We start from the raw sequence: 24,020 nt of genomic DNA on the forward strand, positions 1-24,020 counted from the left end.
ATGCAATGTCACATCTGAATTGAAGCCTAGGATAGACAAAGGATATCTAGTGGAAAACTGGTGAAATCTGAATAAAGTTTGGATTTTAGTTAATAGTAACACACCAATGTTAATCTCTCAGTTAGCTCAGATGAAGGTAGTCATACAAGATGTTAACATGAGGGGCAACTAGGTAAAGGGTGTATGGAAACCCTGTACTATCTTTGCAACCTTTCTGTAAATCCAAAATTAATCAAAAATAAAAAGTTTATTACAAAGAAGCATTGAGACAAAAAAGGCCACTGATATGGTTTGGCTGTGTCCCCACCCAAATCTCAACTTGAATTGTATCTCCCAGAATTCCCATGTGTTGTGGCTGGGACCCAGGGGGAGGTAATTGAATCAAGGGGGCCGGTAGTTCCAGTGCTATTCTCGTGACAGTGAATAAGTCTCATGAGATCTGATGGGTTTATCAGGGGTTTCCACTTTTGCTTCTTCCTCATTTTCTCTTGCCGCCACCATGTAAGAAGTGCCTTTTGCCTCCTGCCGTGATTCTGAGGCCTCCCCAGCCATGTGCAACTGTAAGTCCAATTAAACCTCTTTTTCTTCCCAGTTTCAGGTATGTCTTTATCAGCAGCGTGAAAATGGACGAATACAGCCACAATTCACAATGAAGATATAAAGTTACTAATATTTTTGTACCACATGAAATAGCAATTTTCACAAAGCTGAAATAATAAGATACAAGGAGAAATAGATTATAAATTGAAACACACTAAGAACAGGAGAAATTAAACTTACCTTTCTCATTCCGAACAGAGCAAAGGATCAAAAAACCTAGTAAGAACCAGAAAACCTAAACAGCAAACTCAATATTAGGACAAGAAGAAAATCTCAATAAATTCCAAAAAGTAAAACCAATATAGACAATGTTCTATGATCACAATTGGATAAAACTAGAGATCAGTGTAAAATGGATCTGAATACGTGAAAACTCTCAAACAACTCTTGGGTCAAGGGGAAACTCAAGCTGGTTTCAGTGGCTCATGCCTGCAGTCCCAGCACTTTGGGAGGCTGAGACGGGGGGATCACTTGAGGCCAGGAGTTTGAGACCAGCCTGGGCAACACAGTGAGATCCCTGTCTCTACAAAAAATAAAAAAGTAGCTGGGTGTCGTGATGCATGTCTGTAGTCCCAGCTACTTGGGAGGTTGAGGTAGGAGGATCCCTTGAACCCAGGAGTTTGAGGCTGCAATGAGCTACGATTGCACCACTGCACTCTAGCTAGGGCAACAGAACAAGACCCTGTCTCAAAACAAACAAATGAACAAACAAAAAACAAACCAAAATTGCTGAACTTCTAGACAATAACGGCAATAAAAACATTCCGTATCAGAATCTATGGATACAGCTAAGGCAGTGGTCAGCGGAAAGTTCATAGCCTTAAAATACTTATATTACAAACAAAAAAACTAAATGAATAAGCGTCAGATTGAAAAAGTTAGAGAAAGACAAAACAAATACAGGGAAGCAGAAGGAATGAATTAACAAAAATAAAAGTTAAAATAAAGGAGTTAGAAAATAGACAACAGTAGGACGAATAAATGAGTGGGTTGATTCTGTAAAAAAGAATTATATAAGCTATTAGATAACATAATCAGGAAAAGGAGAAAGCACAAATATACAAAATAAATGAAAAGTTGCAGATAACTATAGTAAGAAGACATTTTAAATATCACAAAACACAACTCAATAGAAATTGTTTAAAGAACTGGAAGAAATGGATAATGTCCTAGGAAAATGTAATTTACAAACTGACCCTAAAAGACAAGTCCATGTAGATCAATTTTCTTTTCTTTCTTTCTTTTTTTTTTTTTTTTTTGAGATGGCATTTTGCTCTTGTTGCCCAGGCTGGAGTGCAATGGCAGGATCTCGGCTCACCGCAACCCCCGCCTCCCGAATTCAAGCGATTCTCCTGCCTCAGCTTCCCGAGTAGCTGGGATTATAGGCATGTGCCACCAAGCCTGGATAATTTTGTATTTTTAATAGAGACAGGGTTTCTCCATGTTGGTCAGGCTGGTCTCGAACTCCCGACCTCAGGTGATCCACCCACCTCAGCCTCCCAAAGTTTTGGGATTTCAGGCGTAAGCCACCGCACCTGGCCTTGTAGATCAATTTTCATGGAAATAGAGAAAGTTATAAAGAGCTCCCCAATTCCTCAAAGCACCAGATAGACCAAGATCCTTTCACAAGGGGAAGTCTTTTCACACTAAAAAGCAGATAATTCAAATACTATTCTTATTTTCCTGAGCCTAAGGAAGGAACACTTTAAAAATGTTTTTATCAAGTGAATAATAACACTGATACCAAGATCTGACAAAGATTCCACAAGAAAAAGAAAACCATATAGACTAATTCTCACTTAGGAATATCGGCACAATATCCTAAATATTAACAAATAGAATCCATGACTGTGTGGGTTTTATTGCAGGAATGCAAGAATTGTTCAATATTAGGAAATCCATTAATATAATCTAACCTATTATTAGATCTAAGTAAAAAATCCTATCATTTTATTCAGAGATACCAAAGAGTTGTTTGTCAAAACTCAACACCCATTCTTTTATTTTTCTTCTCCTTCAGTAACTTTGGTATCAACACCCATTCTTTATAAAAACATTCAATAAAAGAGGAATATGTGGTTTCTTCCCTGATATATTTTTTATCTCATTCTCTATAGATAGATAGATCCCCCAAATCCAGCATTTCACTTAACCAGGAAATACCACCAGTATTTATATGCTAAAATCAGAAACCAACTAAGGGTACCTACTCTCTCCACTACAATTTAGCATTTTATTGGAGGTTGTCTGGGCACTGGGGCTCACGCCTGTAGTCCTAGCACTTTGGCAGGCCAAGGCAGGTGGCCAGGAGTTTGAGACCAGCCTGGCCAACATGGTAAAACCCCATCTCTACTAAAGTTGCAAAAATTAGCTGGGTGTGGTAGTGCACACCTGTAATCCCAGCTACTCAGGAGGCTGGGGCATGAGAATCACTTGAGCCTGGGAAGTGGAGGTTGCAGTGAGCCAAGATCGTGCCACTGCCCTGTGGCCTAGGTGAGAGAGAGAGACTCTGTCTTAAAAACAAAAAACAAAAAAAAAATTGCATTGGAGGTAGTAATCATTACAATTAGAAAAGAGAAATAAATTAAATATACAACTGAAATGGAAGAAGTAAAGCTATCACCATTTATAGATGATCAGATTGTATAGCCACAAAACCCAAACAAACCAATAGAGAAACTACTACAAACGAGAATTCTGTAAGGTAGCAGGATATAAAATTAATATATAGAAATCATTCAGTTAGAAGATATATGGAAGAGAAGGCTCCATTTATTAGAGCAACAAAAAAGATAAAATACCCACAAACAACCTTAACAAGAAATGTCTAAAACCTTAATGAGAAACATTCGTAACACTCTGAAGGAACTAATGGAAAGACATGCCATGTTCTCAGATGGGAAGACTTAAAATCATAAAGATGTCAAATTAATTTATAAATTTAGTATAAGCCCATTATCATTTTTTGGCTGCACTCGGTGGCTCATGCCTGTAATTCCAGCACTTTGGGAGGCCGAGGTGGGCAGATCACGAGGTCAGGAGTTCGAGACCAGCCTGGCCAATATGGTGAAACCCTGTGTGTACTAAAAATACAAAAATTAGCTGGGTGTGGTGGTGGGTGCCTGTAATCCCAGCTACTTGGGAGGCTGAGGCAGAAGAATCGCTTGAAGCCAACAGGCGGAGGTTGCAGAGAGCCGAGATCGCACCACTGCACTCCAGCCTGGGCGACAGAGCGAGACTCTGTTTCAAAAAAAAAAGCATATCATTTTTTTTTCTTTTTCTGAAACTAGATAAGCTGATTCTAAGTTCATATGGAAAAATAACAAGCAAACATAGCCAGCATACCTCTGAAAAAAAAGAACGATGATGGGGGACTACTGCCACAATAATGCTCTGTTGTAAACCAAAGTGAATAATTATGTACCAAAACTTAGAGTCTATGGGTCAGCTGGGAGGTTCTATGATCTGGACTAGGCTGTGTTAATCTCAACTGGGCTAGCTTATGTGTCTGCACCAAGTTGGTGGCTTGGCTGGAGGTTGGTTGGCTGCTATAGGACACATTGGCTGGGATGACCAAGCTCATTTCTACTTGTCTCTCACATCTCTCCAGGAGGCTAGTTTGAATATGTTCTCACAGCTGTGGCAGGGGTCCAAGAGAGGAATCAGAATATGCAAGAGCTTTTTCAAGTCTTTGCTTATATAAAGTTTGCTACTATCCCATTGATTAAAGCAAGTTGTATGGCCAAACTCAAGAGTCAGTGTGGGAAGGTACTACCTTTACCAAAGTTAGATAAAGAGACACATGAAAAATTGGGGTCATTAATGCAATCTATCACAAAACTATGACTCAGTATCTAGAATCCACGAAAGAAAACATAAATTTATTTATATAAATATAAAATCTGCAGCTGCGTGTGGTGGCTAACGCCTGTAAGTTCCAGCACTTTGGGAGGCCGAGGTGGGCAGGTCACCTGAGGTCAGGAGTTCGAGACCAGCCTGGCCAACATGACGAAACCCCATCTCTACTAAAAATACAGAGGCCGGACATGGTGGCTCACGCCTGTAATCCCTACACTTTGGGAGGCAGAGGCGGGCAGATTGCCTGAGGTCAGGAGTTCCAGACCAGCCTGGCCAATATAGTGAAGCTCTGTCTCTACTAAAAATACAAAAAATTAGCCGGGCATGGTGGCAGGCATCTGTAATCCCAGCTACTCAGGAGGCTGAGGCAGGAGAATCGCTTGAACCTGGGAGGCAGAGGTTGCAGTGAGCCGAGACCATGCCACTGCACTCCAGCCTGGGCAAGAGAGCGAGACTCCGTCTCAAAAAAAAACCAAAACAACAAAAAACCAAAAAAACAAAAACAGAAGTTAGCTGGGCGTGGTGTCAGGCGCCTGTAATCCCAGCTGCTCGGGAGGCTGAGGCAGGATAATCGTTAGAACCCAAGAGGCAGAGGTTGCAGTGACCTGAGATTGCACCACTGCACTCCAGCCTGGGCGACAGAGCAAGACTCCATCTCAAAAAATAATAATGAATAAATAAAATAAAATTTGCTTTGGAAAAAAGTCCATTAGCAGAGTCTGAAGAATGATGAACTGGGGAAAAAATTGACAGCTGAGATCATTGACAAAGGTCTATCTCTCTATTTATTTAATTTTTTTTTTTGAGACGGAGTCTCACTCTGTCGCCCAGGCTGGAGTGCAGTGGCGCGATCTCGGCTCACTGAAAGCTCCGACCCCCCAGGTTCACGCCATTCTCCCGCCTCAGCCTCCCGAGTGGCTGGGACTATGGCGCCCGCCACCACGCCCGGCTAATTTTTTGTATTTTTAGTAGAGACGGGGTTTCACTGTGTTAGCCAGGATGGTCTCGATCTCCTGACCTTGTGATCCGCCCGCCTGGGCCTCCCAAAGTGCTGGGATTACAGGCGTGAGCCATTGCGCCCAACCTATTTATTTAATTTTTAAAACTTGTATTTAAAGGAGTAGAGTTTATGATCTAATTATATAACAAAGTTCTGAAATGAATGAAAGGCCAGAGACCAAACAGAAAAAGGGACAGAGGACATAAATAGATAATTAATAGAAAAACACATAAAAAGTCCCTTAAACACATGAAAAAATTATCATCACTCATAATAAATGAAAATCAAAACTACACTGAGATACCATTTTTTTTCTTTTTTTCCTTTTTTTTTGAGATAGTTTTACTCTTGTTTCCCAGGCTGGAGTGTAGTGGCTCTATCTCGGCTCACTGCAACCTCTGCCTCCTGGTTCAAGCAATTCTCCTGCCTCAGCCTCCCAAGTAGCTGGGATTACAGGCATTCGCCACCACGCCCAGCTAATTTTGTATTTTTAGTAGAGACGGGGTTTCCCCATGTTGGCCAGGCTGGTCTTGAACTCCTGACCTCAGGTGATCTGCCTGCCTCGGTCTCCCAAAGTGCAGGAATTCCAGGCGTGAGCCACCGTGCCTAGCCTGAGATACCATTTCTATCCTATCATTGTCAAAAATCCAAAAGTCTCACAATACACTCCGTTGCTTGTGAGGCTGTGGTGAAACAGATACAATCACATTTGGCTGGTAGAAATGCAAAATGATACAACACCTGTGGAGGCAATTTTGGCAATATCTCCCAAAGTTACAAATGTAATTCTTGGAATTTATCCTACAGAAATATTTGCATATGTATGAACTATCTATCCTTTGTGGCACAGTCATTAAATAAATGTGCACATAACATACATTCACATTACCTAATACTCTGAGGTAGTAGTCCTATGTGCTTTCATACAGAAAGCTTTGTACTTTCATGCTTTCTACTTATCAGAAACTCTCTAGTGCTCTGATAGGGAAAGACCTCCAGGATGTATTAATTAATTAATTAATTAATTAATCTATTTATTTTGAGACGGATTCTAGCTCTGTCACCCAGGCTAGAGTGCAGTGGTACAAACTCGGCTCACTACAACCTCTGTCTACTGCGTTAAAGCGATTCTCCTGCCTCAGCCTCCTGAGTAGCTGGGATTACAGGCGTGTGCCACTACGCCTGGCTAATTTTTGTATTTTTAGTAGAATCTGGGTTTCACCATGTTGGCCAGGCTGGTTTTGAACTCTTGACCTCAGGTGATCCGCCCACCTTGGTCTCCCAAAGTGCTGAAATTACAGGCGTCAGCCACTGCACCTGGCCTCCAGGATGTATTATTAAGTGAAAAAAGCAATATGTATAACAATATACATAGTATGGCACCTTCTGTGTAAGGCAGAAGGTGGAACATGCTATACATTTATATTTGTTTGCATCTGTATAAAGAAACACTAGAAGAAGACAAAATAAACTAACAAAACTGATACCTGTGGGGGTGCGGGGGAACTAGGTGGACTAGATGGGGATAAGAAATCTCAAAGTATAATTTTTAAATAGTTTCAATATTCAAAATATGTGTTTTATCTATTACAAATGATATATTCAGGCTGTGCGCAGTGGCTCATGCCTGTAACCCCAGCACTTTGGGAGGCTGGGGAGGGTGGATCACTTGAGCCCCGGAGTTCAAGACCAGACTGGCCAACATGGTGAAACCCATCTCTGCTAAAAATACAAAAATCAGCCGTGCATGGTGGCACACAGCTGTAATCCCAGCTACTCGGGAGGCTGAGGCAGGAGAATCACTTCACCCCAGGAGGCAGAGGCTGCAGTGAGCCAACATCACGCCACTGCACTCCAGCCTGTGTGACAGAGCGAGACCTGATCTCAAAAAAAATAAAGTTCACAAAGTAACAAAACTTGAAGGCAATTAGAAATCTAATAAACATACAATTCTTTTTTAAAACTTACTTGTTAATGTATTTTAATGCATACGTAATTCCTGAACACATCTGGAGGATTTTTTTTGTGTGTTTTTTTTGCGACGAAGTCTTGTTCTGTTGCCCAGGCTAAAGTACAATGACGCCATCTAGGCTCACTGCAACCTCTGCCTCCTGGGTTCAAGTGATTCTCCTGCCTCAGCCTCTCGAGCAGCTGGGATTACAGGTGCCTGCCACCATGCCCAGGTAATTTTTGTATTTTTAGTAGAGATAGGATTTCACCATGTTGGTCAGGCTGGTCTTGAACTCCTGACCTCAGATGATCTCCCCGCCTCTGCCTTCCAAAGTGCTGGGATTACGGGCATGAGCCACTATGCCCAGTCATGGAGTATTTTATCGCAAATTCCAGACCTGAGGTAATCTCACACATAAAAACCATGTTTCTCTAACACACTTTTTTTTTTCAAAAAAAGCATAATTACAATAATGTTGACATACCCAACATTTTTTTTTGTGTGTGAGACATTGTCTAGCTCTGTTGCCCAGGCTTGAGTGCAGTGATACGATCTGGGCACACTGCAACCTCCGCCTCCCGGGTTCAAGCAACTCTCCTGCCAAACCCTCAGGAGTAGTTGCGATTACAGGTGTGCACCACCACGCTTGGCTAATTTTTGCATTTTTTTTTTTTTGAGACGGAGTCTCGCTGTGTGGCCCAGGCTGGAGTGCAGTGGCACAATCTCGGCTCACTGCAAGCTCTGACCCCCCAGGTTCACGCCATTCTCCTGCCTCAGCCTCCCAAGTAGCTGGGACTACAGGTGCCCGCCACCATGCCTGGCTAATTTTTTTGTATTTTTAGTAGAGACAGGGTTTCACTGCATGAACCAGGATGGTCTCAATCTCCTGACCTCATGATCCACCCGCCTTAGCCTCCTGAAGGGCTGGGATTACAGGCGTGAGCCACCGTGCCCCGCCTAATTTTTGTATTTTTAGTAGAGACGGGGTTTCACCATGTTGGCCAGGCTGGTTTCGAACTCCTGACCTCAGGTGATCCACCCGCCTCAGCATCCCAAAGTGCTGGGATTACAGGCGTGAGCCACTGTGCCTGGTCTAACATACCCAGCATATTTAACATTTATTCCTGAATATCATCTAACACCCAGTCCATGTTCTACTGTCCTTCATTATCTCAGAAATACCTTTTTTAGCCTGGCCAACATGGTGAAACCCCGTCTCTACTAAAAATACAAAAATCAGCTGGGCATGGTGGTGTACCCCTATAATCCCAGCTACTCAGAAGGCTGAGATGGGAGAATCGCTTGAGCCTGGGAGGCGGAGGCTGCAGTGAGCCGAGATCTTGCCACTGTACCCCAGCCTGGGTGACAGAACAAGACCCCATCTCAAAAAAAAAAAAAAATCTTTTTATACTTCATTGGAATCTGGTTGTTAACAAGACCCACACATTGCATTTGTTTGCTTTATCTCTGAAATTTCCTTTCCTTTTTATTTCTTTTTAATCTTTTTTTTTTTTTTTTTTTTTGAGACGAGGTCTCGTTCTGTCCCTCAGGCTGCAGGGCAGTGGTGCGATCTCGGCTCACTGCAAACTCTGCCTTCCGGATTCAAGTGATTCTCCTGCCTCAGCCTCCCCAGTAGTTGGGATTACAGGCATGTGCCATGATGCCTGGCTAATTTTTGTATTTTTAGTAGAGATGGGGTTTCACCATGTTGGCCAGGCTGGTCTTGAACTCCTGACCTCAAGTGATCCACCCGCCTCGGCCTCCCAAAGTGCAGGGATTACAGGCATGAGCCACCATGCCCAGCTTTATTTTCTTTTTAATCTGTAATTTTCCCTCTCTTTTCTTCCTTCCATTTATTTGTTGAATATACTGGCTCATTTGTCCTGTAAAATTTCCCAAGTTCTTGCTTTGGTGTATTGTTTCTCCCGGTATCATTTAACATGTTCCTCTTCCTATATTCCCTGAATTTTTTGTAAATGAAGTTAAATAGAGATGCTTGATTAAATTGTTTCCTTTTTCCTCCTTGTTTAAAAGTATACTTCATGAATAGTGCTGTATACTTCTTATTGCACAACATAAGAAGACGCATATATCTTGTTTTCTGTCTTTGATGATAAGTTTGATGAGTAGGGTCAGATGGTATCAGCCTAATTCCTGTGTTATAATTCCCCAAATGTTTTTCACCTATGGTTTTAGCAGCCATATTTTTTCTTAAATCCATTATCTCATTAGGGATTGAATTGTAATACTGCCATTTCTCTTGCATTTATAAGTTGTGAGTCTTCCATAAAGAAGTTCTTAACCTGCAATATGATTCATGTGGGAAGGCAGGAATAATGCCAGATTTTTTCCATTTGTTGATTAATTATCAGCAGAATCAGCTGATGCCTTAGCAACATCCAAGATAACCAATTCATTTTTATTTATTTATTTTTTTTTGAGACAGTCTTGCTGTCACCCAGGCTGGAGTGCAGTGGCGCAATCGGCTCACTGCAACATCTGCATCCCGGGTTCAAGCGATTCTCCTGCCTCAGCCTCCCAAGTAGCTGGGACTACAGGCGCCCACCACCATGCCCAGCTAATTTTTGTATTTTAGTAGAGATGGGGTTTCACTACGTTGGCCAGGCTGGTCTTGAACTTCTGACCTTGTGATCTGCCCACCTCGGCCTCCCAAAATCCTGGGATTACAGGTGTGAGCCACTGTGCCTGACCTCATTTTTATTTTTTAAAATATACAATTCTTAAGAGAAAACTTTAATAAAGAACACAGAAGAAGATGAACTGAAGAAATGAGGGTATGTTCCATGTTGTTGGATGGAATGAGTAATTATTACAATGATGGCAGTTCCTCCAAATTAATCTATAAATTTAGTGTGATCCCAATGAAAATCCCAGTTGGATTTTTGAAGACCTTGATAGACTCATTTTAAAATTTATGTGGCAATAGATCTAAGACACCTAAAAAGAACACTAAAGAGGAGGAAATGCTCCATGTGATATTTAGACACATTACAAAATACTGAAACCAAGGTGGTATTAGCCCAAGGACACAAAAAGACGTATGTGTGTTTACGTGTGTATGCATAATAACATATGATAATGGTGGCACGGCAAATCAATGGGAAAAGGAGGAATTGTTCAGTATTTGATGGTGGGAAATCTGGCTCACCATGTGGAGAATAATAAAACTACATCCCCATGTATTACCACATATGAGGGTGGAATCTAGATGGATTAAAACCTATTCCACCTATTAGACTGGCAAAAATTAGCCATCTTGGCCGGGCGTGCTGACTCATGCCAGTAATCCCAGCACTTTGGGAGTCTGAGGTGGGTGGATTGCTTGAGGTCAGGTGAAACCCCATCTCTAATAAAATACAAAAATTAGCAAGGCATGGTGGTGGGCGCCTGTAATCCCAGCTACTAGGGAGGCTGAGGCAGCAGAATTGTTTGAACCCGGGAGGTGGGAGTAGCAGTGAGCCAAGATCGCACTACTGCATTAAGACTCTGTCTTAATATATGTGCTGCCGAGGAGAGCAGAAGAGAGACTCTGTCTTAAAAACAAAAAATAGCAAGCTAGAGAATGTCAAGTGTTAGTGAAGATGTGGGGATACAGAAATCCTCACACATGGTGAAAGTGTGAACTGATACTGCCATCCCAGAGAACCATCTAGAAGTATTGGTGTTCTTAAGTCAAACTAAGTATATGCATACTTTAGAATGTAATCATGTGGCTCTTGAGTGTATGTTCCAAAAGAAATCCTCACACAGGTCAATAAGGGAATATGTACAAGGATGTTCACTGAAGCATTATTGGAGAGCTGGAGGAAATCTATGCAGTGAAGGCACAGTATGGTTACCATGAGCAGATAGAAGCAATGGATGAGGTCAGGTTGGGCGCAGTGGCTCACGCCTGTAATCCTAGCACTTTGGGATGCCGAGGTGGGTGGATCACCTGAGGCCAGGAATTCAAGACCAGCCTGGCCAATATGGCAAAACCCCATCTCTACTAAAAATACACGGGCATGGTGGTGGGCGCCTGTAATTCCAGCTACTCGGGAGGCTGAGGCAGGAACCCGGGAGGCAGAGTTTGCAGTAAGCCCAGATAGTGCTACTGCACTCCAGCCTGGGCAAGAGTGAGACACCGTCTCAAAGAAAAAAAAAGAAGCAATAGATTAGATGTACACACAGCAACATGGATAGACCTTAAAAACACTAGGCTGCATGGAAAACAGAATGAGTTTTTTTTTTTTTTTTTTTTTTTAAGACAGAGTCTTACTCTGTTGCTCAGGCTGGAGTGCAGTGGTGTGATCTCAGCTCACTGCAACCTCTGCCTCCCAGGTTCAAGCGATTCTCGTGCCTCAGCCTCCCCAGTAGCTGGGATTACAGGTGTGCGCCACCACACCCGGCTAATTTTTGCATTTTAGTAGAGACAGGGTTTCGCCATGTTGGCCAGGCTGGTCTTGAACTCCTGGCCTCAAGCAATCCGCCTGCTTCAGCCTCCCAAAGTGTTGGGATTACAAGCATGAGCCACTGCACCTGGCCAGAATGAGATATTTATGTAAAAGAAAAACAACAAGTACAAAGTATGCTCAATAGTGAGACAATCATATCATGTGCCTCTTGAGGTGACACAATACAAAATAAAGGATATCCCCTATGTACTGTTCTTGCTAAAAATATTTATTCTAAATCTATTCATGTGAAAAGAACAAATGAATCCAGAATATGGGACATATTATAAGACAATTGGCCTGCACTCTTCAAAAACATGTCATTTGAAACAAAAAATATAGGGGTATTATTCTAGATTAAAAGAGGTTAAAGGGATATAACAACCAAATGTAATACATAAACGTCAGGCGTGGTGGCTCATGCCTGTAATCCCTGCACTTTGGGAGGCCAAGGTGGATGGATCACTTGAGGTCAGGAGTTTGAGTCCAGCCTGGCCAATGTGCAGAAACCCTGTCTCTACTAAAAATATAAAAATTAGCCGGGCATGGTGGCGGGCGCCTGTAGTCCCAGCTACTCGGGAGGTGGAGGCAGGAGAATTACTTGAACCCAGGAGGCAGAGGTTGCAGTGAGCCAAGATTGCGCCACTGCACTCGAGCCTGGGCAACACAGCGAGACTTCGTCTCAAAAAAAAAAAAGAAATATAATACATAAACCTTGATTAGATCCTGGGATCAAAAAATGAAAGCTTTATTTTGGGGATAATTGGGCGGACATGTGAATATGGGCTCTACGTGATGGCATTATTGAATTATAGTTAAATCTTCTTAGGTTTGATAATGGTATTGTGGTTATGTAGGATGATATTTGGTGAAGTATAAGCGTATATGGGCTTTCATTATACCATTCTTTCAACTGTTCTGAATCTGGAAACAATATAAAATAAAAATTTGGCTGGGTACAGTGGCTCACACCCACAATCCCATCACTTCAGGAAGCCGAGGCAAGCAGATTGCTTGAGCCCCGAGTTCAAGACCAGTAAAAAAATCTTTTTTTTTTTTTTTTTTGAGAGAAGTCTCGTGCTTGTCCCCCGGGTTTGAGTGCAATGGCTTGATCTTGGCTCACTGCAACCTCTGCCTCCCGGGTTCAAACGATTCTCCTGCCTCTGCCTCCCAAGTAGCTGGGATTAAGGCGCCTGCCACCACACCCAGCTAATTTTTTGTACTTTTCTTTTTAGTAGAGACAGGGTTTCACCATGTTGGCCAGGCTGGTCTCGAACTCCTGACCTCAGGTAATCCGCCCGCCTTGGCCTCCCAAAGTGCTGGGATTACAGGTGTGAGGCACAGTGCCCAGCCGAGACCAGTAAAAACATCTTTAAAAATTAGCTGGGCATGGTGATGTGCGCCTGTAGTTCCCCAGCTACTCGGGAGGGTGAGGTGGGAGGATCCCTTGAGCCCAGGAGGCGGAGGCTGCAGTGAGTGGAGGTCACGCCACTGCACTCCAGCCTGGGCCACAGAGCAAGACCCTGGCTCAAAAAAAAAAAAAAAGGAAATACACATAAAGCAATAATACGTATTTCGTAAGAATGCATATATGCAAAAATATGCATAAAACACCTTTGAATGGCTGCCTATATGAGGGAAATGTAAGTGGGAAGTAGAGATGAAAGAGATTTTAAAAAATAACACAATCTCTCACTAAAGTAATAAATATTCATCAAATACATGGAAAACACAGAAAAGTACAAGGAAGAAAATTAAATTCACTGATAATGTCACTTTGATTTGTTAGAAATGCAAATCCTGGGCCCTAAACCAGACTTACTGAATCAAAACTCTGGGCATGAGGCCCAGTAATTGGTGTTCTAACAAGCCCTCCCAGTGATTCTGATGCTGGGGAAAGTTAGAGAACCACTAATCTAGATTTAACTATTATTAACATTTTGTTTCAGATCCTTGTAGTCTTTTAAAAAATATGAAATATTTCAGACATACAAATAAGTATAGAGAATATAACAAAAACCCACGTACCTACCACCTAGCTTAGAAAGTAAAATATTAGACAAACAGTTGAAGTTCCCTGTGTATCTCTCTCTCATTCTGTTCTTTTGTTTTCTTCCCCAGAGGTAATCAGTACTCTGGATTTGGTATTTCTCCTTAAAAATTATCGTTGGCTGGGGGCAGTGGCTCACACCTGTAATCCCAGCACCGTGGGAGGCCAAGATGTGGTTGGATCACTTGAGCTCAGGAATTCGAGATTAGCCTGGGCAACATGGCGAAACCCTGTCTCTACAAAAAATACAAAAATTAGCCAGGTGTGGTGGTACATGCCTGTAGTCCCAGGTACTTGGGAAGCAGAGGTGGGAGGATGGCTTGAGTCAGGGAGGTGGAGGCTGCAAGGAGAGGAAATCAAGCCACTGCACTGCAGCCTGGACAACAGAGCAAGATCTTGTCTCAAAAAAATTATTGTTTATATATCTATATAATCTATAAGCAACATTGTTTGCTGTTTTCTAGATTTTAAAACTTTATATAAATGGTTTCATACTTTATGTGTCCTTCTGCAATTTGTATTTTATCTCAGTATTTTGTTTTTGAAATTTAGCTGGGTCAATGCATACAACATGATTCATCCTTTTTCATTATAGTATTCTGCATAGTATTCTGTCATATGGCTATACCATAATTTACTTATTCATTCTCCTGTTGGTGGAATTTTGGGCTGTTCTCATTTTTTTCTCTATTACAAACAGTTCTGCAATGAACATTCTTCCACATGCTCATTGAGCAAATGTATAAGAATTTCTCTAGGAGTCAAAGTTTAGGGGTAATCTCTATCCATCTATCTACCTATCTATTAATCAATCATCTCCAATACTAGAACTGCTGGGTCCCAGGGTCATCTTCAGCTATTCTGGATACTTCCTAATTGTTTTCCAAAGTCGTAATAACTAGTTTCCACAAGATTTCATTGTATTTTTTCCCTTATATCTTGTGCATTTGGGATTTTGTTTAAAAAGTCCTTCCCCAGTCACAAGTCACAAAGATATTCTCCTGCATATATTAACTTCATAGTTTTACCTTTCACATTCACAGTCTACCCTCTTAGGTGGAATAAACAGAGATCCAGTTTTATATTTCTTTTCATGGAGAGCCAAATTTCCCAATGCCATCTACTAAACAGCCCATTTCCCATTTTTTGTGGTGCAGGCCTGTAAACTCACCCATTTAACAAACAGTTGTTGAAGCCTGCCTCGTACCAGTCTTGTGCTGGGTGTTGTTGAAAGCTTGAAGATACATGGCCCCTGCTCTCAGGGAGTTCACCCTCCTGTGGAGACACAGTCACATAAACAACTACAGTATTGTGATAAGTGCTAGCTTAGCTGTATAGGTAAGGTGCTCTGGGTTTCTAACTCATCTGGGAAAGTCAGGGAAGGTTTCATCGAAGTGACAAGAGTTAGGTCTTAGAGAAACAGAAAAAAATTGCAAATGCAGGGGGAAAGGTGAAAGTGGTCAGGGCTGGTTTGGGGGCCACAGGAATTTCATGTGTCTCTAGGATGAGAGGTTAGAAGCCCTCCAACGATGTAGAGAGGTAGTGAGTCCTGTTTATGTAAGGGATAAAGGGACAGAAGGAGTCATTTTCAGCCCGTCTGTACTTGAAGTGGAGAAACAAACCCACCCTCGGAGGCACAGAGTTCCACCTACTCTGTGCCCCACCCCAGGGTTTAGGCTTGAGGAGGAGGAGGAGCTGGAATTAAACCATCAAGAAGAAAACATTTGCAGACTAATATTTACTATTTTGTGGGGGGAGACCTCACCTCCCAGCCAGCTCCTTGACACGGCTTCAGAAACCCCTACTTGCCCCACTCCAGAGATATAAATTCATTCCCTTCTGCAGACGCTGCTCCGGGATTGAGGGAAGGATGGAGTAGGAGGGGAAGAAGGCAAAAGGGTGGGAGATGCTTCTAGTTGTTCTGGCTCCTGCTCCAGCTCGGGTTGGGTATGGCCATAGATCTGAACGTATGCAGAAAAAGCTGGGAGTGCTCAGGGATGGTCTGGGGCTCAAGGACCCGGGAAGGTGGTTGGGAACAGCTAATCAATTCACTTCAGGTGGGGAATACTCGGCCAGACATGTGACCCAGGCGGCCATTTTCTCACACTCTGCTGTCGCCATCTTCCAGGCAGACAAAGACACCATCCCCCACCCTTGTCTGATTCGGGCGTGGTGACTTCCTGGTTATTGAGATTTGGGAGCACGCATATTTAACCCCAGACAGATGCCCGCAGACAAAATTTTGGCTTGCAAGTAAGGTATATGGCCGCACCAGTAGACCCGCCGCTTCTTCCCGGTCACTTCGCCGTCCTCCTCCCTCCTCCGCTATTTCCTTACCAACGGGGCAGCCAGGAGGCGGGGCCAGCGTGGTCGCGAGGAAGGGACGGGCGGGCGTGAGCTGTCAGTCAGAAGCTCAGCCCCCCCCCCCCCCCGGGGAGACCGCACGGTGGGCGGAGTCGGGCGCCGCCGGCCTGGGATCCGGAAGTCGGAGCCTAGCTGCGCGAGAGTTTCTGCTCACCCAACCGAGTTGTCTTGTTGCCCTCGCTTCTCAGATCCCCGCCGGAAGTGTAGGTAAGAAACTTCTTTCCTCTTTTCTCACAGTGTGCGCTTACCTAGACGGCCGGGCAGTTAGGATCGTCTATTGGATGTGAAACCAGAGATGCCCGCCAACCTGGAATAGAGAGGTAAACAGCCGGATCCCTTCCAGGGTAGAAGGGCCCGGAAGAGGGGCAGGGATCGCGGCACACGTGGAGACGCGCCGAATTGCCTTTTCGCGGAGTGGAGTTTGCCGGGAGAGGAGCATTGCCCCATCCCACCTAGAAAGGTGTAGACCCGGGACACACTGTGTAGAGAGGCACAAACTTCACTTGGGTGGTGAAGCGTTGATCGTCCTCAAGATAGTGAGGCTCCATTCTGCATTCACCCTGTATAGACTGGAGTCGACCCACCAAAGGCATGGGGGACATCCACCCCAACCGTGTAGAGACATCTCCCTCCACCCAGCTGAGCAGTGCAGACTTCTCCCGACTTAAGGCACTTCCTTGGCTTGGCTCTAGACAGCCGCCTCGAGGCACCTCCTCAGGACAGACAGAGGCTTTGATGTATCTGCCCCCATACCAGTATAGAGGAGCTTAGAAACATTTAATATACAGAGGGAGGGCACCTCCTCCCCATTCGCGTAAACCTAGAGCCCTCCGTATCGCTCCCCAACTCACCCGTCCCCAGAGTGGTTGCGGTTACAGGCCTCAGCCTGTGGACAACTAAGCTGATTGATTGCCCCCTCCTCTTAGGTTGGAGTGAGTCCCCATTATGGAGAATCAGACCTGATCCCTACTTCCGTAGCCCCCGTTTTACCGAATGTGTAATTTTTCGAAGCACCCAACGTGCTTCGAAGCAAACAGGAACAGACCTTAATCCATGAAGAGACAGTGAGGGCTGCCCCTTGAGGGGCCGTGGGGGTAGAGGGGTTCAGATGTGTTCCTCTCCCTTTGAGGTAGACACAGATCATCCCCCTACCTCCCCTACCTCCCTCAAAGATTTAGAATCACTAAATGAAGCAAAGGAGATACCCTGTAAGGAGCAGATATGCAGGTCTCCCTCCCTGTAATGTTGAGAGGGAGTGACATCGCTGATTACCTGGCAGTTCAGTGCGTATGGTCTCTCCCCTTTACCCAAGGTAGTGGAGCTCAGATCTGTTTCTCTCCACCAAGGGTAGAATCACAGACGCCCCTACCCCCAAGTATTAGGGCTGATCTATTAATTTATAGCTGCGTTGCCAGCCCCCTCCACACACCACCCATGCAGAGAACCAGAGCCCCTATTTCTTTCAGTGTTAGTATGCCGCTGACTTCAACCAGCATAAAAGATGACAGCTGTCACAGTCCACCTCCCATAGAAGGGTCCAGAATAGCTCACTGCAGGTAAGGTGCAGACCCGCTTATTCAAAGCTGCATAGTTGTGGAATCAGACATATCGATCCTGTACCACAGTCCTCTCCAGGGTAAAGAGACGCAGGACCCATCCCCACAATCTAGAGATAAACAGATCTGTGATTCTTTTCCCATGCAGCAGAGATGCACACAGCCACTTTGTGGGTTTCCCCAGTTTCTCTGCACCCCAGAGTAGAGGGACAGATGGCAATCCCCCCAACCCACATCACCAAGGTATAGACCCCAGGCATATGCAGGCACAGATTTTTACCCCCTCCTCCAAGATTTTGTACTTATTTCAGTCCATATAGACACTCAGGTAAGAATCCCTGTTCTCAGGCCCCTTTTCCCCAGGGTAGACTCCTGGGATCTATTTACGCCCTTCCCCACCACCTCTCCCAGGGTAGATGAGATATGGAATCCCCTACTTGGGAAAAGAGGCACTATTATCACCCCATATAGAAATAGACCATCCTTGCATGTCCCTTTCCCCTCAGTGTGGAGGTGTTGAGCACTAGTCCCCTACCTAGAATATAACACTACCGTGTGGAGGAATAAAGACCAAAAACCCTATCTGACCCCATTTGATCCCACTGGGCTCAAAGCCCAGTGGCTTTGAGCCACTGACTCCACCCGGGATGAGGTTGAGACCTATTCCTCCCTTTGGGTAGTATGACACTGCCTTCTCTGTGTGGACTCAGCCACATGCGGCTTTAGCTCCAGCTTCTCCCAGTTTTCCTAATTATTACGCCTTCCTCATAATGTTCTTTAACATTTTACCTTTAGGGGACTTAGGAGGGGGCTTGTGGCATTGTGGTTCCCAGCTGTCTCCAAATTGCTTCTTCTCCCATTCTGACAGGAAGAGAGCAAGCAGATTTGAACCTATCTGCTTTCAAGCTGGTCATCATGATGAAACTTAGACACAGTGAGTTTCCTTTACCACCCCTCCCAATCCTGTGCTTTTAATGAATATTCATAGAATTTCACAGCAACTTTTTGTTTTTTTGGTTTTTGTTTTGAGATGGAGTCTCGCTCTGTCACCTAGGCTGGAGTGCAGTGGTGCAATCTCAGTTCACTGCAACCTCCGCCTCCCGGGTTCAAGCATTTCCTGCCTCAGCCTACCGAGTAGCTGGGATTATAGGTGTGTGCCACCATGCCAGGCTACTTCTTGTATTTTTAGTAGAGATGGAGTTTCACCATGTTGGCCAGGCTGGTCTCGAACTCCTGACCGCAAGTGATCTGCCCGCGTGGGCCTCCCAAAGTGCTGGGATTATAGGCATGAGCCACTGCGCCCGGCCTTCACAGCAACTTTTAAAAACTGTTGAATATGTTTCACATCACTCAGTCTGGATCTTTTTCATATGGTATCATTGCTGTCCTCCTGACTTCCTTGTAAGAGAATGTTTCCATTATGCCCCATTCTTAACTTACAGATGAGGAAACTGAGGCTTAGCAAGGTTAAGTGACTTGATCTGAGGTGAATTGCGATAAATAACATATCACACTGCCTGTAACCCCGACATGTCCTAACATTTTTCTCTATCAGTTGGTACCATAAGTTGTACTAGTGGTTAAGAGCGTGCCTGTAATCCCAGCTGCTTGGGAGGCTGAGGCAGGAGAATCGCTTGAGCCTGGGAAGCAGAGGTTGTGGTGAGCCAAGATCATGCCACTGCACTCCAGTCTGGGTGACGGAGTGAGACGCTGTCTCAAAAAAAAAAAAAAAAAAGAAAAAAACCAAAAAAAGAAAAGAAAATGATAACATTTGGATAGCACACTGGCACTGGGCAGGCTGGATGAGGATTGTGCAACCCAGTGGCTCTGTTTTCTGTGTGAATACTGGCCCTGCCAGTGGACAGCTTGGTGGGAAAAAAATACATTTTTTATATAATCATAAAAATGTCATCAAGAATCATACTGTTAATACCAAAAGCAAATAATCATACTTTTATTTTATTTTATTTTTTATGTTTTTTTGAGATGGACTCTTGCTTTGTTACCAGTAGAGATGGGGTTTTGCCATGTTGGCCAGGCTGGTCTCGAACTCCTGACCTCAAGTGATCCGCCTGCCTTGGCCTCTCAAAGTGCTGGAATTGCAGGCGTGAACCACCGTGCCCGACCAAATAATCATATTTATAAGTAACACAAGAAAGGTGGTAATTATACTTTATTTAGGAACATCTAATACTAGATGATAAAAATATTGATAGTGATGGAAAAGACAAAAATTACCTGGTTAAATAAAGTAAGATATATGCATACTTAAGAATTCTGGCTGTTTAAAAGATAAAGAAGTATTGTATAGAAAGATTATATGGAAAAACTGTATTGTGTGGAAAGACTGTTAGATGGAAAGATCTTCAGATTTGCTAACTGAAAGAAGTTGGCCAACAGGACTACAGTATGTTATCTTTTATGGAAGAAAATGGGAGGAAATAAGAATATGTATTGCTATTTACATAAAGAAAATGATACACAATAAACTGATAAAGTGGTTTCTTGTGGCAGTGAGGGGACTGCAATGGATAGGGACAAGCATGGGAGGGAGACCTCTCAAAATAACACTTTTTGTTTTGGAATCATATGACTATCACCTGTTAAAAATAAAGAATAATTCTACACATTTACATTAGTGAGGAAAATGGTAAAAATTAAATAGAAAAACTTCCTATGTGCACACAAAACCAAGACCTTCACTGGTAAATTGCAATTAATGATCAGACTAACTGGGATGATTGCTGGGAAAGATGGGGGGAGGTACCGTGTGGTGCAGCTGTCTGCACTCTGGGCTAGGGATATCTTGGACCCAAATGATATTAAGTCTGGGAAGGTTTTCGAGGAGTGCTAAAGAGTGTTCAAATGCAGTTTTAACTGTTGTGCATTCTTTTAAATTTTTAATTTTTTTCGAGATAGAGTCTCACTCTGTCGCCCAGGCTGGAGTACAGTGGTGTGATCTGAGCTCACTGCAACCTCCGCCTCCTAGGCTCAAGTGATTTTCCAGCCTCAGTCTCCTGAGTAGCTGGGATTACAGGTGTGTACCAACACGCCTGGCTAATTTTTTTGTATTTTTAGTAGAGACGGGGTTTTGCTATGTTGGCCAGGCTGGTCTCCAACTCTTGACCTCAAGGGATCCACCCACCTCGGCCTCCCAAAGTGCTGGGATTACAGGCACGACCCACTGCGCCTGGCCGCTGTTGTTCATGTTTGAGTGGTTATTTTTTAAGGGGGGAGTGTTCTATCACTTAGAAAGTTTACAACTGGCCGGGCGAGGTGCCTCACGCCTGTAATCCCAGCACTTTGGGAGGCCTAGGCGGGCGGATCATTAGATCAGGAGTTCGAGAGCAGTCTGGCCAATGTAGTGAAACCCCGTCTCTACTAAAAATACAAAAATTTAGCCGAATGTGGTGGTGTGTGCCTGTAATCCCAGCTACTTGGGAGGCTGAGGCAGGAGAATTGCGTGAACCCGGGAGGCGGAGGTTGTAGTGAGCCGAGATTGCGCCATTGCACTCCAGCCTGGGTGACAGTGCGAGACTTTGTCTCAAAAAAAAAAAAAAAAAAAGTTTACAACTATTGGTGTTGGTGGCACAGGTGTATACTCCATGGAACTTGCCTGCCTGCCTGCCTGCCTTGTCTGCCTGCTGGTCAGTTATCAAACACTGATAAAGATGTCATAGTAGGGCAATGGAGAGGCAAAGGAATTGCGGCTTTTTGCAGGAGTGCAATTGTAATAACAGACTGTGGGATGCTAGCTGGACAGGAAGGGAAGAAGGATGGCTGACAAATAAGGAACTGAGTAGAACGTTCAAGTCTCTAGGAGGTTGGACAAATGAGCTTGAAGATAGGAGAGAGGGGTGTCTGAGACTGCTTTCAGAAGTCCAAGCAGTTGCAGGTGGTTCCCCCATAGGTGTAACCACAGGAATGGATGGGTGAGTGGCTATGATTGAGTGGAGATCCTTGGAGATGAAGATGTCAAGGAAGTGGGAAACCTAGATTGTTGGAAGGGTTGCCCAGTGATCTCCAAAGTCACCCAGGTTGTTGGTGGCAGGAGTTGGGTCAAAAGAAAAGCAATGAACCAGGTGCTTCAATAGATGAGGAAAAGTAAGTCATAGATGACAGGCATAGCAGCCTAGTTGGGGCCTCAAAAAGAGCAGGGTTTTTATCTTATCCCCCTCCACACGTTTTTGAGATGGAGTCTCACTCTGTCACCCAGGCTGCAGTGTGGTGGCGCTGTCATAGCTCATTGCAGCCTCGACCTCCTGGGCTCAAGTGATCCTCCTGCCTCAACCTTCTGAGTAGCTGGGACTACAGGCATTTACCACTATGCCCCACTATTTTTTGTTTTTCAGTAGAGACGAGGGTCTTTCTATGTTGTCCAGGGTGGTCTTGAACTGCTTAGCTCAAACAATCCTCCCATCTTGGCTTCCCAAAGTGCTGGGATTACAGGCGTGAGCTACCAAATCTGGTTTTTTTTTTTTTTCTTTTCTTTTTAACGAGGGAAAAATAGTCTCAGCTTGGCACTGGTGAGTCTGGACGACTACGTTCTCTACCTACTGACCCCAGGATAAACATGTGCCAGTGAAAACAACAACCACCTTTTGAGAGTGCTGCAAGTGAAGCATTGTCCTTGGGAGAGCCAAGTATCAAGGCAGGAGCTTGGAGAATTGATCCCAGGGAGAGGTTGTTAGGGGGGAGTGCTGATCACCCAGGTGGGAGTTTCAGAGAATGTTGTGGGAAATTTGATGCTACGGCAGAGGAAGGATGAGGGGAATGAAGTCAGTGGCTGTACAGGGACATCTGTGGGTGACAGTATGGGAGATGAGGGATTAACGAATACAGAGATCTGCTTTTGAGTACTGATGAATTGGTGATTTTAGGCCTAGATGATGTTGGTGGATGCATTGAGGCTCAGAGAGGTTTTAAAAAATTCTTCAAGGTCATATAGCTAGGTAGTTGAGCCAGAGTAAGAATGTCTGCTGGTTGTAAAATGGTAGCTGTTTTTTCTCTGGAGTTGTTGAAAAACCTATGAGCAGAGGCTCCTGAGTGCTGGGAGGGATGACTGACTGCACCCCCTTCTCCTTTTTCCCTCCCCCCTTCTCTTCTCCCCTTTGAAGCACATTCTTTTTCTCTCCAAGTGATGTATTTTCTTTCATTGTGTGCTTGTATCCATTGCAGGTACTCAGTTTCCAGGGAAGTTAGGCAGATGGAAATTGTTGAGTAAAATGTCCAGACCCGGTTCATTCCAAACCTCACATTTTTTTGTTGTTGTTGTTGCAACATGAGTACTTTAGAAGAAAGGAGACTGGGGGTCTGTTTTGTGTTTATTTAAACTGTGTTTATTTAAATTCGATCCATTCACATTTGTTAGTTTATGTCTGGTCAGATTTCTACCGTCTTATTTTTTATTTATTTATTTTTTGAGACGCAGTCTCGCCCTGTCACCCGGGCTGGAGTGCAATGGCGCGATCTCAGCTCACTGCAACCTCCGCCTCCTGGGTTCAAGCGATTCTCTTGCCTCAGCCTCCCGAGTAGCTGGGATTACAGGTGCCTGCCACCATACCCAGCTAATTTTTGTATTTTTAGTGGAGACAGAGTTTCACCATGTTGGCCAGGCTGGTCTCGAACTCCTGACCTCGTGATCTGCCCACCTCAGCCTCCCAAAGTTCTAGGATTACAGGTGTGAGCCACCGTGCACGGCTCTCTACCATCTTATTTTATATTTATTATTTATTTTGTTTCTTCTTATTCCCTTATTTGTGTTTTGCTAACTTGATGAAGTTTTTAAACAATCCTCTATTGGTAATTAAAGTTATGTTGGTAATTGTATTCATATTTATATCAAACATAATTAATTCTGTATTTATCACTTTACCAAAGTTAAATAATGACTATTTTGTAACCTACCCTTTCAAAATGAAACCTTTAGCATGCTTTCATGCTTTTGCTTTTCCAACCCCCATTACTTGATTCCTGGATTTTGTTGAAATAATTTGGTATTTCAGTTCTGAGCTATTTCCTTATGATATGCTTCTTGGATTTTAAGAATCCTTTTTTTGTTGTTTTTTTGAGACAGGGTCTCACTGTGTTGGCCAGGCTAGAGTGCAGGTGTGATCATGGCTCACTGCAACTTCCACCTCCTGGGCTCAAGTGATCTTCCTGCCTCAGCCTCCTGAGTAGCTGGGAC

The 24,020-nt window shown here is 43.9% G+C and overlaps 2 protein-coding genes across 8 annotated transcripts in view; one reads left to right on the top strand and one right to left on the bottom strand.

Annotated features, from left to right (window-relative positions):
- Positions 1 to 228: 228 nt before the first annotated feature.
- On the bottom strand, positions 229 to 17,421 carry LOC134739010 (uncharacterized). Its single transcript, XM_063660220.1, has 5 exons — positions 17,237 to 17,421; positions 16,585 to 16,729; positions 16,186 to 16,311; positions 15,085 to 15,188; positions 229 to 707 (listed from the first exon to the last, which is right to left on the bottom strand). The coding sequence occupies exons 1-5, from the start codon at positions 17,419 to 17,421 to the stop codon at positions 479 to 481; spliced, it is 789 nt and encodes a 262-aa protein (XP_063516290.1). The 3' UTR covers positions 229 to 478.
- Positions 16,360 to 24,020, top strand: part of GNL3L (G protein nucleolar 3 like) — an 87,018-nt gene continuing 79,357 nt past the window's right edge. For 2 of the 7 annotated variants that reach the window (XM_054471460.2, XM_054471457.2), the window contains exons 1-2: positions 16,421 to 16,597; positions 18,702 to 18,767. In XM_054471460.2, the coding sequence (XP_054327435.1) occupies positions 18,749 to 18,767 (19 nt within the window). In that variant the 5' untranslated portion in view covers positions 16,421 to 16,597; positions 18,702 to 18,748. Of the gene's footprint in view, positions 16,598 to 17,743; positions 17,834 to 18,628; positions 18,768 to 24,020 lie in introns of all 7 variants that reach the window. The other 5 variants (XM_054471462.2, XM_054471459.2, XM_054471458.2 and 2 more) reach the window with 5 other exon arrangements.

Source organism: Pongo pygmaeus, chromosome X (assembly GCF_028885625.2).
Source record: "Pongo pygmaeus isolate AG05252 chromosome X, NHGRI_mPonPyg2-v2.0_pri, whole genome shotgun sequence".
Lineage (NCBI taxonomy): Eukaryota > Metazoa > Chordata > Mammalia > Primates > Hominidae > Pongo > Pongo pygmaeus.